This window comes from Gossypium hirsutum, chromosome D10 (genome assembly GCF_007990345.1).
Source record: "Gossypium hirsutum isolate 1008001.06 chromosome D10, Gossypium_hirsutum_v2.1, whole genome shotgun sequence".
NCBI classification, from domain to species: Eukaryota; Viridiplantae; Streptophyta; class Magnoliopsida; order Malvales; family Malvaceae; genus Gossypium; species Gossypium hirsutum.
This window is the reverse complement of record NC_053446.1, coordinates 4,844,994-4,859,550: the sequence shown is the minus strand read 5'-3', so window position 1 is coordinate 4,859,550 and position 14,557 is coordinate 4,844,994. Positions and strand designations below refer to the sequence as shown.

At 33.7% G+C, this 14,557-nt stretch overlaps 1 protein-coding gene and 1 pseudogene across 1 annotated transcript; one reads left to right on the top strand and one right to left on the bottom strand.

The window, feature by feature from the left end:
- Positions 1 to 1,615: 1,615 nt before the first annotated feature.
- LOC121222339 (uncharacterized) lies at positions 1,616 to 11,093 on the top strand (the record flags this gene model as incomplete). Its single annotated transcript, XM_041102897.1, has 9 exons — positions 1,616 to 1,789; positions 1,904 to 2,031; positions 3,142 to 3,275; positions 4,156 to 4,205; positions 5,385 to 5,468; positions 5,609 to 5,761; positions 5,841 to 5,954; positions 8,468 to 8,556; positions 8,867 to 11,093. Coding segments are annotated over 9 exons (975 nt in total), but the record flags the coding sequence as incomplete, so codon positions are not given.
- Positions 10,925 to 13,801, bottom strand: LOC107915232 (subtilisin-like protease SBT1.5; annotated as a pseudogene).
- Positions 13,802 to 14,557: the final 756 nt, after the last annotated feature.

Genomic DNA, 14,557 nt, shown 5'->3' with positions numbered 1-14,557 from the left:
TAGTAGAGTTTCTCTTCACATTCAACACATTCAACACGTTGAACCTTGTCTTTCTAACCTCACAAAGTCAAGAGATCATGTTCGTTTCTTACATGGACGGCACATGAAACTCTATAAAGTCAATTCAAATATGATAGTCACTGAAAAACTCTCTAAGTTGCCTATCCTCACTTGAACATATGTAAAAAGCTGAGAATGGTTTGGCAGTCAATACCCCTTATCTTTAGCAATGAGGCAAGACAAGCTTCCCACAGTTCAACTATCCACACAGCATTTTCATCTTGTGAGCCATAACCTCCTCCAACATAATTTTATTTGTATCGTCCTTAATCTAGATCCGATTACATATGTACTGTAATGATATAATTTGAGTTATAATTAATGGAACGTAGATTATTTATGTTCATACTCATTGTCGTGAATTGATTAGCAACTTTAATAAGTAAAAAGATGATCAAATTGCGATTAATCTAATTAACTCCGACAAGACGTGGCCTACACGGTTCCCGTTGACAAAATTAAGATTGATTAATAATTTTATAAAATTTTGACGTTAGGGATACACTGAACTTAGAATCCAAGTTGGCAACTGGTTTCAAAGCTTTGCCCATTAAAATTGCCTCCATTGACCAATTTGTACGGGATGAAATTCTAATTATATATCATAAAATATAAAAGTCTTGTTCTATTATAGTTTCTTTTATTTAAAAATGTTCCTGAGTTAGATTATTTATTCAAAATTTAACAAGCTTTGAGTAAAAATATTATGTTCGAAAAATAGACTTGAATAAAAAGATTCGCTTAAAATATAAGTTAAGTTTATGTTTAAACACTGAAAACTTAAGTCCAACTCTATTTTAAAATTTATAAATATTTTATATTATATAATTTAAAACTCATAAAAATCAAATTATAGTACTAAAAATGATTCATGCTAATAAATCAACATCACTTTCATCACATTTTAAAAACGATAAAAATAGGGAAGGAAATTTGAGTGTTAGTGTTAGGGTCAAAGACCTGATTAGAATAGTCATCCATCAGGTGTGAGATAGCAATGTCAATGACATGGAAATAGGGGGTCACATTTTCCTCCACTTCAACCTTATCTACCATCTAGATTGATAATACTATGGTAGTTTGTCAATTTTAACTTCAATTATAATTTATTAAATTTTATTTATTGTTATTATCGAAATTACTCAAATCAAATAGATGTTTAGATCCTAAAATTTCAACCTTTTTAATATTAATGCTATAAATATTGAACTCGAGGTTAAAGCAGATAAATTTTAAAATAAATTTATTTGAACTTTTTTTTTTCAAATTTTTTAGATAACAAAATAATTTGGGGATAAATGATTGTTTAAATTTTGTTTTTGAATTAAATTATCTGTAAAACAGACTAAATTAGGTGCAAGTTTTTTTTTTAATTTTGGAAATTAAAAGTAAAAAAAGAGAGGAGAAAATCAATCTAAAATTTCTAAATAATTAGTTTTCTTGTTTCAAACTTTTTTTTTTAAAAAAAAACATAGGCAAAAAACTAGGATTTGCAATTTCGTTAAAAAAACTTAATTTTTTTAATAATTAAAATTTCAGTTTAAGTGGAAAATGAAATCCTAAAGGAAAATATTTTACAAACACGGCTAAAATTAGGCCCAATTTTTTGAAAACGTCTTACCAATTTGGAATCAGTAACACATTTTCCCGTTCTCCCTTCTCTACACTCTCGTTCTGTCTTTCGTTCTCCCTTCTCCTCTCTACACCGATCGTAGGGCTCCTTGATCTGGTTTCGGGCTCCTTTCCCCCCATTGATTTCTTCTTCTTTTTATAAATTGATTTGGGGATTTTCATTACTGTGTGTTGTTTTTGTCTGAGATCTCTTGCTTTGGTTTTCTGCTAGTTTGGGTTCTCTCCTTTGCTCAGGCTTTCTACAAATTCCGCTCTTCCTCTCTTGCTCGGGTCGGGTTTTTGTTACCGTTATGTAGCCTGTGGTGTTTGGCTTGTCTTGGGCAGACTTTCTTTAAAAAGGTATATTTTCTTGTCCATAGTTTTGTGAATCGGTTTATGGGTTAGTTCCTTTATGTTCTTGGTTTCTTGCTCATATATTTGGTGGTTGGGAATAACTGAAAGATTTTGGCCCCTGGCTATGCTGAATGTCACCTCTGCTCTCACTGATCTGTGCCGACAGTCTTCTCTGGTTACCACTTACTGTGTCGTTGGTCGCAACTTAGATTTTAATCCATGCTTTTGATGTTCTAACAGCATCAAATGTAGTCAAATGTAGTTTAATCCATGGTTTTATCGTTGGTCGCAGTTTATTACTTATCTAGTTAGAAGTTAAATTTGTTAGTATTTGATGCTAGAGAAAATGGCTTCCTTTGATACTGGCAGGCTATGTTTCAATTCCTTCTTGTTCAGTTCAACATATATTGAATTTCTAGATTTAGCTTAATGGATACCTAGAGCTCTGTGTGAAGAATTAATGGCTAAAGGGCTATTGTTTGAACTGGTTATTTCTGGCTTTCATTGAATATTTTTTTTGAGTAAAAATGATATGGCAATTTGATTCCTATAGGAATTAAAGTCCTCTAGTTTACTTAATTTGTATGTTGAATGCATGTTAATGATTTATTTCCTGAAGACGTGTTTCTAAGAAGCTGAAGATGTGTTTATTTGCTGAAGTCCTATATGATAAAACAATTATTTTATTTGCTGAAGTCCTATATGAAGTCCTTAATTAAAGTCCTATATGATTTATTTGCTGAAGAGTGTCCTTCTGAAATCTGTATATGCTGAAATCTGAAATCTGTATTTGGTAAAGGTTCCCATGGAATTATTAGACTTTGAATTTTTAATAAGGATTTTACTGCATCATAGCTGCATCATAGTTCTATTACCTGCATTCCCCCATTTATGTTTCAATGCGCGAGAGAAATTCTGTCACTTTGTGTTCTATTACCTTGTCCTTGTGTCATCAACCTTTGGATCTTCATGGACTGAACTTGATTTAAAACTGGAGTTTTCACGTGAAGAAAAATAATTTTCTTTGCTGAAAGAAATTTTAAAGCTTGGTATACATGTAGTGGTGTCTGATGCATTTTCCTCCATATTTTTTGAAATTCCTGGAACTGCATTTAGAGACTTGGAAGCTGTTCTTTCTGGGTTTTTGGTACCTGAATTGCTTGTGGATGAAATACAAGAAATTGCTGCAGAGTGCTCTGATTCTTCCAAACTAGGCACTAACTTGAGGGACTCAAGCTTCTTTCTCAACAGTTTGAGCCTTTTCTCAGCTTTGTTCATTACTTTGGTCTCTTCTTTGAGTTTTTTCATATATATATATATATATGAAGCTTGTGTTGTTTCTTATGGGATAAATTTTCGTTTAGGGTTAATTTTATAGTACATCCTCAAACTATAATCTAGATTTTAAATTGGTCTCTATAAATTTTGTTTCATTAGGTCCTCAAAGTATACGTATTGTATCCAGTTAAGCCTTATCAACCTATTAGCTTAGATGAATTTCAAATTTCATGTTGATTATATTTAAAACATGCAGATCAAATATGTATTTACATACGTGCTTGTTGTATAGACAGTTTTTATTTGATGTGTTTATTATTGGTGTTGTATGTTTTTTTAATACATTATATTAAAGTTGTTAATGTGGTAGGTACACAAGTGTTTATAATTTGTGTATGTGTTTTTTTTTTAATTTTATAAGCAAATAATCATTGCAATATATGTAAAAATAGTTTAAAATATAAAAATTTATTAATATATATTATGTAAAAACAACAAAATCATTGCAAAACAATTTAAAATATAAAAATTTATTAATATATATATATATGTAAAAACAACTTTTCTGGAAAATATTTTCAAGAAATCTACCAAATAACAGAAAATATTTTACACAGACTCATCCAAACACCAAAAATATTTTTCAGTAAATCATTTTCCAGAAAAGTAAATTATTTTCTAAAAATTATTTTCCGGAAAATATTTTTACTGCCAAACAAACAGACCCTTATTATATTGAGTATCTGTATATTTCTGACTCCCACTCCCAATTCTGAGTAGCATAGCTGGTAAATATCTGTGTATATTTTCAAATTGATGATTTTTGCTGATATTAAGTTGCTCTGTAAACAGAAATCAGCGAACATTCCGTCCAAAAAAAAAGTGCACCTTCAGGAAGTAAGGTTGGTTACTCTTTTTTCTTAAATAAAATATAGTTAACACCGTCCATTGCCTTCTTGTTAGAAGTTGATGTGATTCATTCTTTTAAAATGTGCTTGAATCTTTTCATTGTTGATCTTATTTCCTTCGCCTGTTTGTTGGGAGAGTTCTGGACTCGTATTTCCAGTGTCCAAGGATCAAACCTTGGCAACTTCAACTATCAGAAAAAGGGAAGTTCTTGGGTGCGAGCATGCAATTTTAGCACTGGAAGTATGCTAGAAAGTGTCCAGAAAGAGAAACAAAATATTGCCAAGCACAACTTAACATCTAAGAATGCATCCAAGAGAAGAAGAAAAAATGCTCACTTTCCATTATTTCTATTTAATAAATTTTATTGCTTTTGGTGTCACTTATTAAAACAATAACTTTACGTTACCATGTTTTACTAAAAAATTCAGTCGCAAAGTTGAAATACTACAAACTTCAATGCTCCACTGATGGTTCTACAGCCCCACCTGTGGAACCCAGTCATAGATGTTAGAGGGCATTTTGTGCACATAATAAATGTGATAATTTGTTTTTCTAATTAGGGATCCACTTCTAAACATGGTTAGTATTGCTGTTCGGTTGTGCTTGATAATAATTGAATAGCCTTGTTGAGGTTTCTATCCAGTTCCTAGAGCTGGCTTCTCTATAGTGTCATTATATAAAATGCTTTCTGGACTTCATTCTGCTGTATTAGTTGTTTAGCAGAATTTGCAGTTCTCATCATAGTATTATCTTGACATAATGCAGGGTGCACAGCTTAAAAAGCACATTGATGCCACAGGATTTCTATTAAATACCAAACCAAACAAATTTCCTTTTTATTAGTAGTATTTAAAAAATTTATATACCCCCAATATATTTATTCCTTGCGTAGCCTTTTGTCGCCTTATTTATTAGTGGTATAACTATAAAGACAGTGAGTCTGCCAATAAGAGTGCCTTGATATTTGACTCGTTTGTTAGGGAAATAAAATGTTACATTACAAAGTCAGTTCTAGAAGACCCGTTTCAATTCAATCTCTACTGATCTTCAAACTCTTCAAAATCTCAATAGTCACACAAAGAAACAAACCCTCCTAAAAATCATGTCGGATGGTATCGCACGCAGTCGTTTTTTAAACTATATTATTGTTTTTTTTTGTGGTGATTTTGAAGGGTTTTGTGGCTAAACCTAAGACAAGGGCAGATGTGAGTGTTGATTTGATGGTTTGGCATTGTGTTATCCCCGACAAAAAAGGGGTCAGTCTACAAAAAAAATTCTTTTAATTAAAGTTTGGACCTTTGAAGTTTTCTTATGTTGTATGTAAGCCTAGGATTTACTTGCATTGAAATTTCCATGGTTGTTTATTAGTTAATCACAATTTTTTTAAACGTTTCAGACAGATTGGGAAGGTGGGTACTTTCCACTGACACTCAACTTTAGTGAGGAGTACCCAAGCAAACCCCCTAAATGCAAGTTCCCAAATGGATTCTTCCACCCTAATGTTTATCCTTCTGGAATTGTGTGTTTGTCTATCCTCAGCGAGCGTCGTGTAAGTAACTTCCACACCAATCTTTTTTTTATTTAAAATGCCATTTTTGCTAAAGCAAAAACCTTGTTTTTCCTGCAAGGGATGGAGACCCTCCATTACAGTGAAACAAATCCTAGTGGGGATTCAAGATTTGCTTGATCAACCCAATGCTACCGACGCTGCACAAACAGAGGGACATCAACTTTATGTATCGGTAAGTAACAAAAGTTTAGCCTTTACTTATTTCTATTGTTCTATAGTTTTGTTTTTCGATATGCGTTAATACAGAACCCAAATGAGTACCGGAAAAGAGTTCAACAACAAGTCTTGCAATATCCACAGTCTCTCTAGTCATATGCTACATCACCAGAACTGTTTACTGTTATATAAGTCGTATTACCGGATCGGTCTTTGCATATGTCAACTCGGCTCCATATTTGACGGGACTAACTTTTTACAAGGAAATTTGTTTGGTATTTAATAGAAATCCTGTGTTAGTTTGAAATTACCCACCTTTTTATATTATTTTTATATTATCTATTTAATTGGAGTAAATAGAATTACAGGCAACACAGGACTAAAATGTAATGATCTAAAGTTTCAAGGACCTGATATGCAAATTTACCATTTTGAGCAAAGAAAGTGAAATGGTGCCGCTGGCGGCACTAAACTTGAAAAGTGGCTAATTGCTTTATTAGCGCTCCTTATTTATTATTATTTTTATTCCCCTTCAACTCACTTTTTTATTTAATAAACAAGCCCTCAACCTATTTTTGTAGTTAAATAAGCTCTTAATCTATGATTTTTACTCATTAAAGCCCTTTGTTTTATTATTAAAGTAAATATATTTTACTAAAGTAAAACTATTTAAAAAAGTATAAACTAATTCGCATTTTATGTTTATGTGAATTTGATGAGAATAGCTTATTAAATAAAAAAATTTATGTTTATTAAAGGCTTATAGCTATAATAGTTCCTTAAGAAAAAAACCAAAAAAAGTTACTAAGCTCCTTGACTTATTTGAACTCAGTTGAGCCCTTATCATTAACCTGAAAAATTAATTAAGCTATTACATTAATAATTTTCACATTTCGTTACATTAACCATTAAAATCAATTGACGGACCAATTAGATGACGAAATATGACAGCCTGTGATTTAATCTTTCATATTTCCAATAAAAATCATAAAAATATCTATCTATAATATATATAAAAGCACGAGTCTTGAAAAAACTTTTGAACTGACAAAAAAATATCCTTTATTGTTAATTATATTACTAAACTACATTAGAATAATAATTTATTAATATTATTATATAATAATAAAAAGTAAGATTAATTAAAATAATAATATATTAATGTGAAATTAATTAATTTGGTCATATATTATAAAGGCTCTACTTAAAAAAATATATTATTAATTAATAAAACTATAAATCTATAAAATCATTGAATATAATTGGATGAATTTAAAATAATAAGAATTCAAGTTGTTTAATTAAATAAAAATATTTTTATATATAAATACTCTTTATAAATTTAAAAATAATTATAATTTAATAGAAGTTGTGAGAATTATATATTTCAAAATAATTATAATTTAAACTACAATTATTATTAAAAATATTGTGCTAATTTTAAAATAGAATTGTTATTTAAATAGAACTCTAAGCATAAAATATAGGAAAAAGACAAAAAAATTGTGATAATTATAATTATAATTTATTGTTATTAGTTAAAAAATTTGACGATGCTACTTTTATTAAAGTAAAGTAGAGTTATTATTTAATTAGAATTCTAAGTATCTTAATTATCACTTAACTAATATTAGATTTAATTAAAAAAGTAATAGAAATACCAGGCATGCTTTATTGAAAAACCAAAAGTAGTAATAAAACTGATCACCTATAAATGTAACCCAAATGGAAAAAATAAATTATAATTATAAACTATTCTCATCAAATTTAGTAAATTTATTTATTTAATAAATTATTCTCATCAAATTCACATAAACATAAAATGCGAATTAGTTTATACTTTTTTAAATAGCTTTACTTTAGGTAAAATATATTTACTTTAATAATAAAATAGAAGGCTTTTATGAGTAAAAATCATAGATTAAGAGCTTATTTAACTACAAAAATAGGTTGAGGGCTTGTTTATTAAATAAAAAAGTGAGTTGAAGAGGAATAAAAAATAATAATAAATAAGGAGGGCTAAGAAGATAATTAGCCACTTTTCAAATTTAGTGATGCCACACTGTTAGCGACACCATTTCACTTTCTTTGCTCAAAATGGTAAATTTGCATATCAGGTCCTTGAAACTTTAGATCATTACATTTTAGTCTTGTGCCGCTTGTGGCAGGCCCTCCACCAGTTTGGTGCCGCCTGTGGCAGGCCCTCCACCAGGCTGTCATGTTTTTTTTTGTATTATTTTGATAAATAAAAAAAATTAATATTATTTTGGTATTTTTTTATTTTTTTGTAATATTTTTGTAAAAGACTTAAAAAGGAACCCACCGGAAGTTGAGTGTCAGTGGAAAGTACTCACCTTCCCATTCTATCTGAAACATTTAAAAAAATTGTGATTAACTAATAAACAACCATAGAAATTTCAATGCAAGTAAATCCTAGGCTTACATACAACATAAGAAAACTTCAAAGGTCCAAACTTTGATTAAAAGAAATTTTTTTGTAGACTGACCCCTTTTTTGTCGGGGTCCCAGGGATTTAAATTGCGGTCGCGGTCGCGTTTTCGGTCGCATTGCGTTTATCGCGGTTGCGGACATAACGGATGCTATTGCGGTCATTGCAGGTATCGCGGTCGTGAATTTTACATTACTTATTGTGTATTGTGGGTATAGCGGGTTTCGGCAGTAGCGGTTTCGGACGGTGCCGTTACCGCTATATAACGGCCGCTATTTCGGTAACGGACCGCTATTTAAATCCCCGGTCGGGGATAACACAATGCCAAACCATCAAATCAACACTCCCATCTGCCCTTATCTCAAGTTTAGCCACAAAACCCTTCAAAATCACCACAAAAAAAAACTATAATATAGTTAAAAAAAAGAGTGAGAAGAGAAGAGAAGAATGTTGATACATGGGGATGATTTTTGCGCCAGGCTTTTCGTTCCTCTGCAAGACGACTACGTGCGATACCATACGACATGATTTTTGGGAGGGTTTGTTTCTTTGTGTGACTATTGAGATTTTGAAGAGTTTGAAGATCAGCAGAGATTGAATTGAAACGGGTCTTCTAGAACTGACTTTGTAATGTAACCTTTTAATTCCCTAACAAACGAGTCAAATATCAAGTCTTATTGGCGCACTCACTGTCTTTATAGTTATACCACTAATAAATAAGGCGAGGAAAGGCTACGCAAGGAATAAATATATTGGGGGCATATAAATTTTCTTTTTTGAGGTCTTCACCTGAACAAAGAAAAATCCAAGTCTCTCTCTCTCTAACCATGAGTCTCTTCGATCTGAGCAGGTGACCTCTAATTTGTAATTTCCACTTCTTTATATAATTTTCTCGTAAATTAGTTTATTATTTTCCTTCAATTTCTTTTTTTTTTCATTTATTATTTGCTATATTACGTTAAAAAATCGTGTCGGATCTGTTGTAATTCTATAGCTTTTTTGTGATTCAAGATCAGTTATCAACTTCTTTTTTTTTTGGGCTTCTATTTAAAGCTTTGATTAAAATTTTGGAAAAATTTTCATCTTTCTTACTAATTTTAAGCCTCGATTCTTTTTTTTTTTTTTTAACTGTGCTTGCAATCCAATTGTTTTCTAATCTTGGAGTCATTTGTGACGGTTTAACTATCGTCGTTAATTATTGTTCTTGCTGTGAAAGTTTCTAATCTTGGATGCATGTTGACCTAGTCTTTTATTTCTACGCAATTATTGGGTTCTTTTCTTCTTCTTCTTCTTCTTCTTCTTCTTCTGTCTGCTTACAATTAGTATGCAAATCAGGTAGTTTTCATGACTGGCATGATTAGAAAGGTCGAAAAAGTTATGCTAAATTATTGGTTTTTGACCTTAAAGATTAAATGGCCATTATTCACAAGGTTGAGCTTTGCATTTTGAAGCTGAACTTTATTGAGTAAGTTGCAAATTAGGTCTGTTGACAATTTGCAGCCATTTTTAGAAGGCTCGTGGTGGCAGAATGATAACAAAAATTGAATTAACTGGAGCGAAAGAAAAAAAGGAATGTCCAAATCTAGTCTAAGGCTAATTACTTTTCAGTTAGAGAAAGAGTCGATGCACAATTAATCTACTGAAGTTATGTGTTAGTTTTTATAATAAAAATATTAATTTGATATTTTGCTTGGATTGAACTCATTTGCGCTATGCTACTTTCTATCTTTAACTTAAATCCTAATATACTTGCTGTAAACATATAAAACTGAACACCTATGTTTGATGTTTCTAAAAGCCTGGTTTTGTAGGCCATAGTCTAACAAATTGGGCTTATTTAGATGCCCCAATTATCCAAATAAAACAAAACTGAAATTGATTACTTTATCTAATCTTCTGTTTTGTTGCCCGCAAATTGCTACTTTTGGTTTTAGCTTTAACCACAACCGAAACCTACTTTTCCCCTTTTGCTAAACAAAACCAGCTAGAAACCGTGTAATACTTAACCCCTTTCTTTCAGTGCTTGATTCTTTTCCAGCTATCTCCTGTTTGTTGCACGGTTAACATGGATTATTAGCTGAGTCACACATTTCTTTCAGTGATCGATACATACATGAATGCAATATGCGTGCATGCAAATCCACAAACATTACTGTATCTTCTCATGTTACTTCTTCCAAGGAAATGGGATATGTTTAGTATGGGAAGCCATTCATTTCGTTGGTGCAGATTCAACATCTACAGCTGCTGTCGGCTGATACACAATTATTCTCTCATTTCTGGTTTTTAGGACATCAAATACCTGCTAAGTGCTGACAACCTAAACATGCTCAAAACAAACACACAAAGTTGCTATTTTTACTTCATCACCCAACCGTAAATACATTCAATAGATTAAAGTGAAAGATTCTTTTTCCTTTTAGAAATCGATGTATCCATCCATCATTGACAGTTACTGGGAGCTCTTTAAAGAAGTAATCGATTAGGTACAAAATATACATGAATAAGGATCAAACTTCTCATGGTTAAGTAAAAGATTTAGATTTTAACAACTTTTTTCATTACCCTTTGGCATCTTCTCAACACATACAAGTTTTACAAAACATTCTTTGCTTCATAATTGCATTACAAGCCAACTCCACCAGCTTTTCTGATATAGAAAAACGCCAGCATAATTTCGTTACACAGAAAATTCTTAATAAAGCCCTATATAAAAAACAAGGTGACCGAAAATCCTAAATCTCAAAAACACTAACAATTTAACATACAGACAGAGTTATATAGGTTGCTGCATGGTCACAGTTAAGGGACTAGTAACTTCATGCTTCCCATCACTCCAAACTATTGAACCAGCTTGCATGCTAGTGCCACCAGGGGAGAGCTTCACTGCCATGGTTTGAACCCTTACAAGGAAGTTGAGTTTTTGGCCAACTCTTCTAAATACAAGCTGTTCCGGTTCAACCGTAACCACCGTGCCGCTCGGTGGTCGAATTGTAACTTTATAGATCGAATTCGGTTCACCGACATTAGTGACTCGTCTGATGAAATGTGTAGACATGTTACGCCTGCCATACTGTTGGAAAACGGCGGAGAGTGATGGGTAATTCAGGTTCCCAACATGGCCGGCTCGTTTTGCGCCGCTGCAATCGGCATTCTTCCTGGTGAGTACTCGGATGTTGTTGATCGTGTAATTGGAATTGCATAAGAAATCTATGTAATCCATTGTGGTGATATCGTAAACCAGTCCTGGATCCATAGCTTTAGAGGGGTGAACGTGACCGGATCCAAAATCTAACACGGTGGAAGTATTCCCATTGGATTCATCGAGCATGGTTTCGCCACGGTTGTCGACTGTATAAGCAGAGGTCATCAAAGCGGATTTTATGGCCGCGGGGCTCCATTCGGGGTGAGCCGCCTTCAACAATGCGGCCAACCCGGAAACATGGGGACAAGCCATTGATGTGCCCGAAAGAATGTTGAACTCAGTGTTTCGACTGTCTGATGAAACACCAGATGGACCAACTTTGTCGGGCCAGGCGGCGAGGATGTTCAATCCTGGAGCAATGACATCAGGTTTCAGAATTTCGGGAGTTTCAGGGTTAGGCCCTCGAGCAGAAAATGAAGCCACGACGGGAGCTGGTCGGACACCTAATCGAGTCCCTTTAAAGAGGATGGTGGCGGTGGCTGGTGACTTGGATTTAGAGGCGGAATCAATGTACCCCCTAATCTCATCCCCATTTGATGCACCAACGGCGGTCGCTGGCAAGACATGGCAATCGGCGACTAACCCTTCACCGTCGAAAACACCATTAGCTAAAATCATTCCAATTCCGCCGGCTTTTTTGACGACTTCCCCTTTAGCAGCTCTGGAATTAATCCCTCTATCACACACAACGATTTTACCTTTGACAAACACAGGATCCAGTGAACCTTCTAAGCATAAAGAAGATGAATAGCCATCACCACCACCGGTCCCGCCATATACCAACGGGTACATCCGGCCCGGAGATAAACCCGGCCCATTGTACACACTGACTCCAGGCACGACTTTCCCGTTTCCAAGCTTGACATCAGCTGGAAAATCCCTATCAATCGTCCCTGCACCGATCGTAGCCACCCAAGGAGCCACATTAGTAACGGTCAATCCACCAGGACCACCGTTTCCAGCTGAGGCAGACACAAATACCCCTGATCAGCAGCACTGAAAGCACCGATAGCAATGGCGTCAAGGTGATAGGGTACCACGACACCACCAACACTCAACGAAATCACATCAACCCCATCAGCTACGGCGGCGTCAAATGCGGCGAGAATATCAGAATCAAAACAACCGGCAGTCCAGCAAACTTTGTAAGCAGCAAGTCTCGCTTTAGGCGCCATCCCGGCAGCCACTCCTTTAGCATAACCTAATGTAGAAGCCGGAAATACGTACCTCCCAGCAGCAATGGAAGCAGTGTGAGTCCCATGACCGTCCGTATCTCGCGGGGAACGGAACTCGGAGGTTTCGTTCATTTTCCCATTACTTGCTTCGTACCCGCTGCAGAAAAACCTTGCTCCAATCAACTTTTTATTACAAGAACCGGGACCGAAATCTTTTGTCGTCACACATTGGCCTTTCCATTTAGAGGGAACAGGCCCCAAATCACGGTCGTTGAAGCTTTGACGCTCGGGCCAAATACCCGTGTCAAGGACTCCGATGACAAGATCCGACCCAAAGTCGGATTCTTTCAAAAGGCCGGCGCTGTCAGTGGTTTGGAGGCCAAGGAAGTGAGGAGAGCGCGTGGTGTGCAGGCGGCGGACTTGTTCGGGGATAACGGCGAGGATATGGGGAAGCGTTTGGAGATTGAGGGCGTCGGTGGGGGAAAGCTTAGCGGAGAAACCGTGGAAAACGGTGTCGTAAACATGGAGAACTTGGGCGGGAGTGGAAGGGGAAAGAACGGAGGCAAGGGAAGACTCGTACCAGTGCTTGTGAGTGGTGAAAATGGAAGGCTTGGCATCGTTTTGGACTCTAACGATGAAGGTTTTGTGATGATCCCTGGAAGCTGAAGAAGCTAAAGACAGTAAGGAAAGGAAGAAGAAAAGAAAGAAACCCATTGAAAAGGAAAGCAAGGATCTTTGAAGAGAGGGAAAATGGGTGAAGTGAAGTGAAGTGAGTGTGGATCAAAAATGGACATAAAAAGGAGAGAGATTTCAACTGTGTGGCAGCTGGAACCCTGGCCTCGACAGGACAAGGATTGTCATGTAATAGTATTATTATTCTGTAATTTGCAATATACGTAACTTAGAAAAAACCTTCAACCTTTGACCCATGCTATGTATTATGTAATATTTTCATTTATTCTAAAACAAAAATTTCCCAATGTTGTTCTTTTAAAATTAAATAAATAAAAATGCAATTTCTTTTTTGGAAATATGAAACTGAATGAAGGTTTTTTCTTAAATAATTTGGAAGAGATTTGTGTCACCCTTTAATTTTTTTATTTTCTTAATCAAGAAATTAATTTTTTTAGTAGTGTTTGTCTTATTATAACTATAGAATAGATTGTTTCTTTGTAACAGAGTTGTCACATGCTTTTCTTTGAAATGGTTTGCAATTTTTTATTCAAAAATGATTTGGAATGTTTTTTTTTTTAATTTCTTTTGTAGATATTTCTAATTTTCGATTTTCATCCCAGTATCATCATCATTTCTAGTTTTTATTTTTTTTGATATAATGCTTATTTATAGTTTTTCTTCAACCTTTTAAAAAAAGATAATACGCTTTAACACACTTAAACTCGTGCCCTTTTGTGTTATTAATAATGTCGATGCCAATTGAGTTCAATCGACAAATAATTTTTTTATGAATTTAATATTATATGCTTAATGCATATATTATATTTGTTTGTTTTTTTTAAATCCTTGACCATTATAAAAAGGAACACTTACACCATGTTTGGTTGTTCTCCCCTTATTCATTGAAGGTGATACTCATTCAATAAAATGACCATTATTTTCCTATTACTTGTCTTCCCGTAATAGTTATTCTTCGGTGACATTGAATAACAAAAAAAAAAATCCAGATTAGTCCTTTAAAACTTGGACTTAGAAAATATAAAAATAAAATATTTGAAATAATTTAATATAAAATATTTAATTTCAAAATATAATTTAAAAAATAAAAATATGTT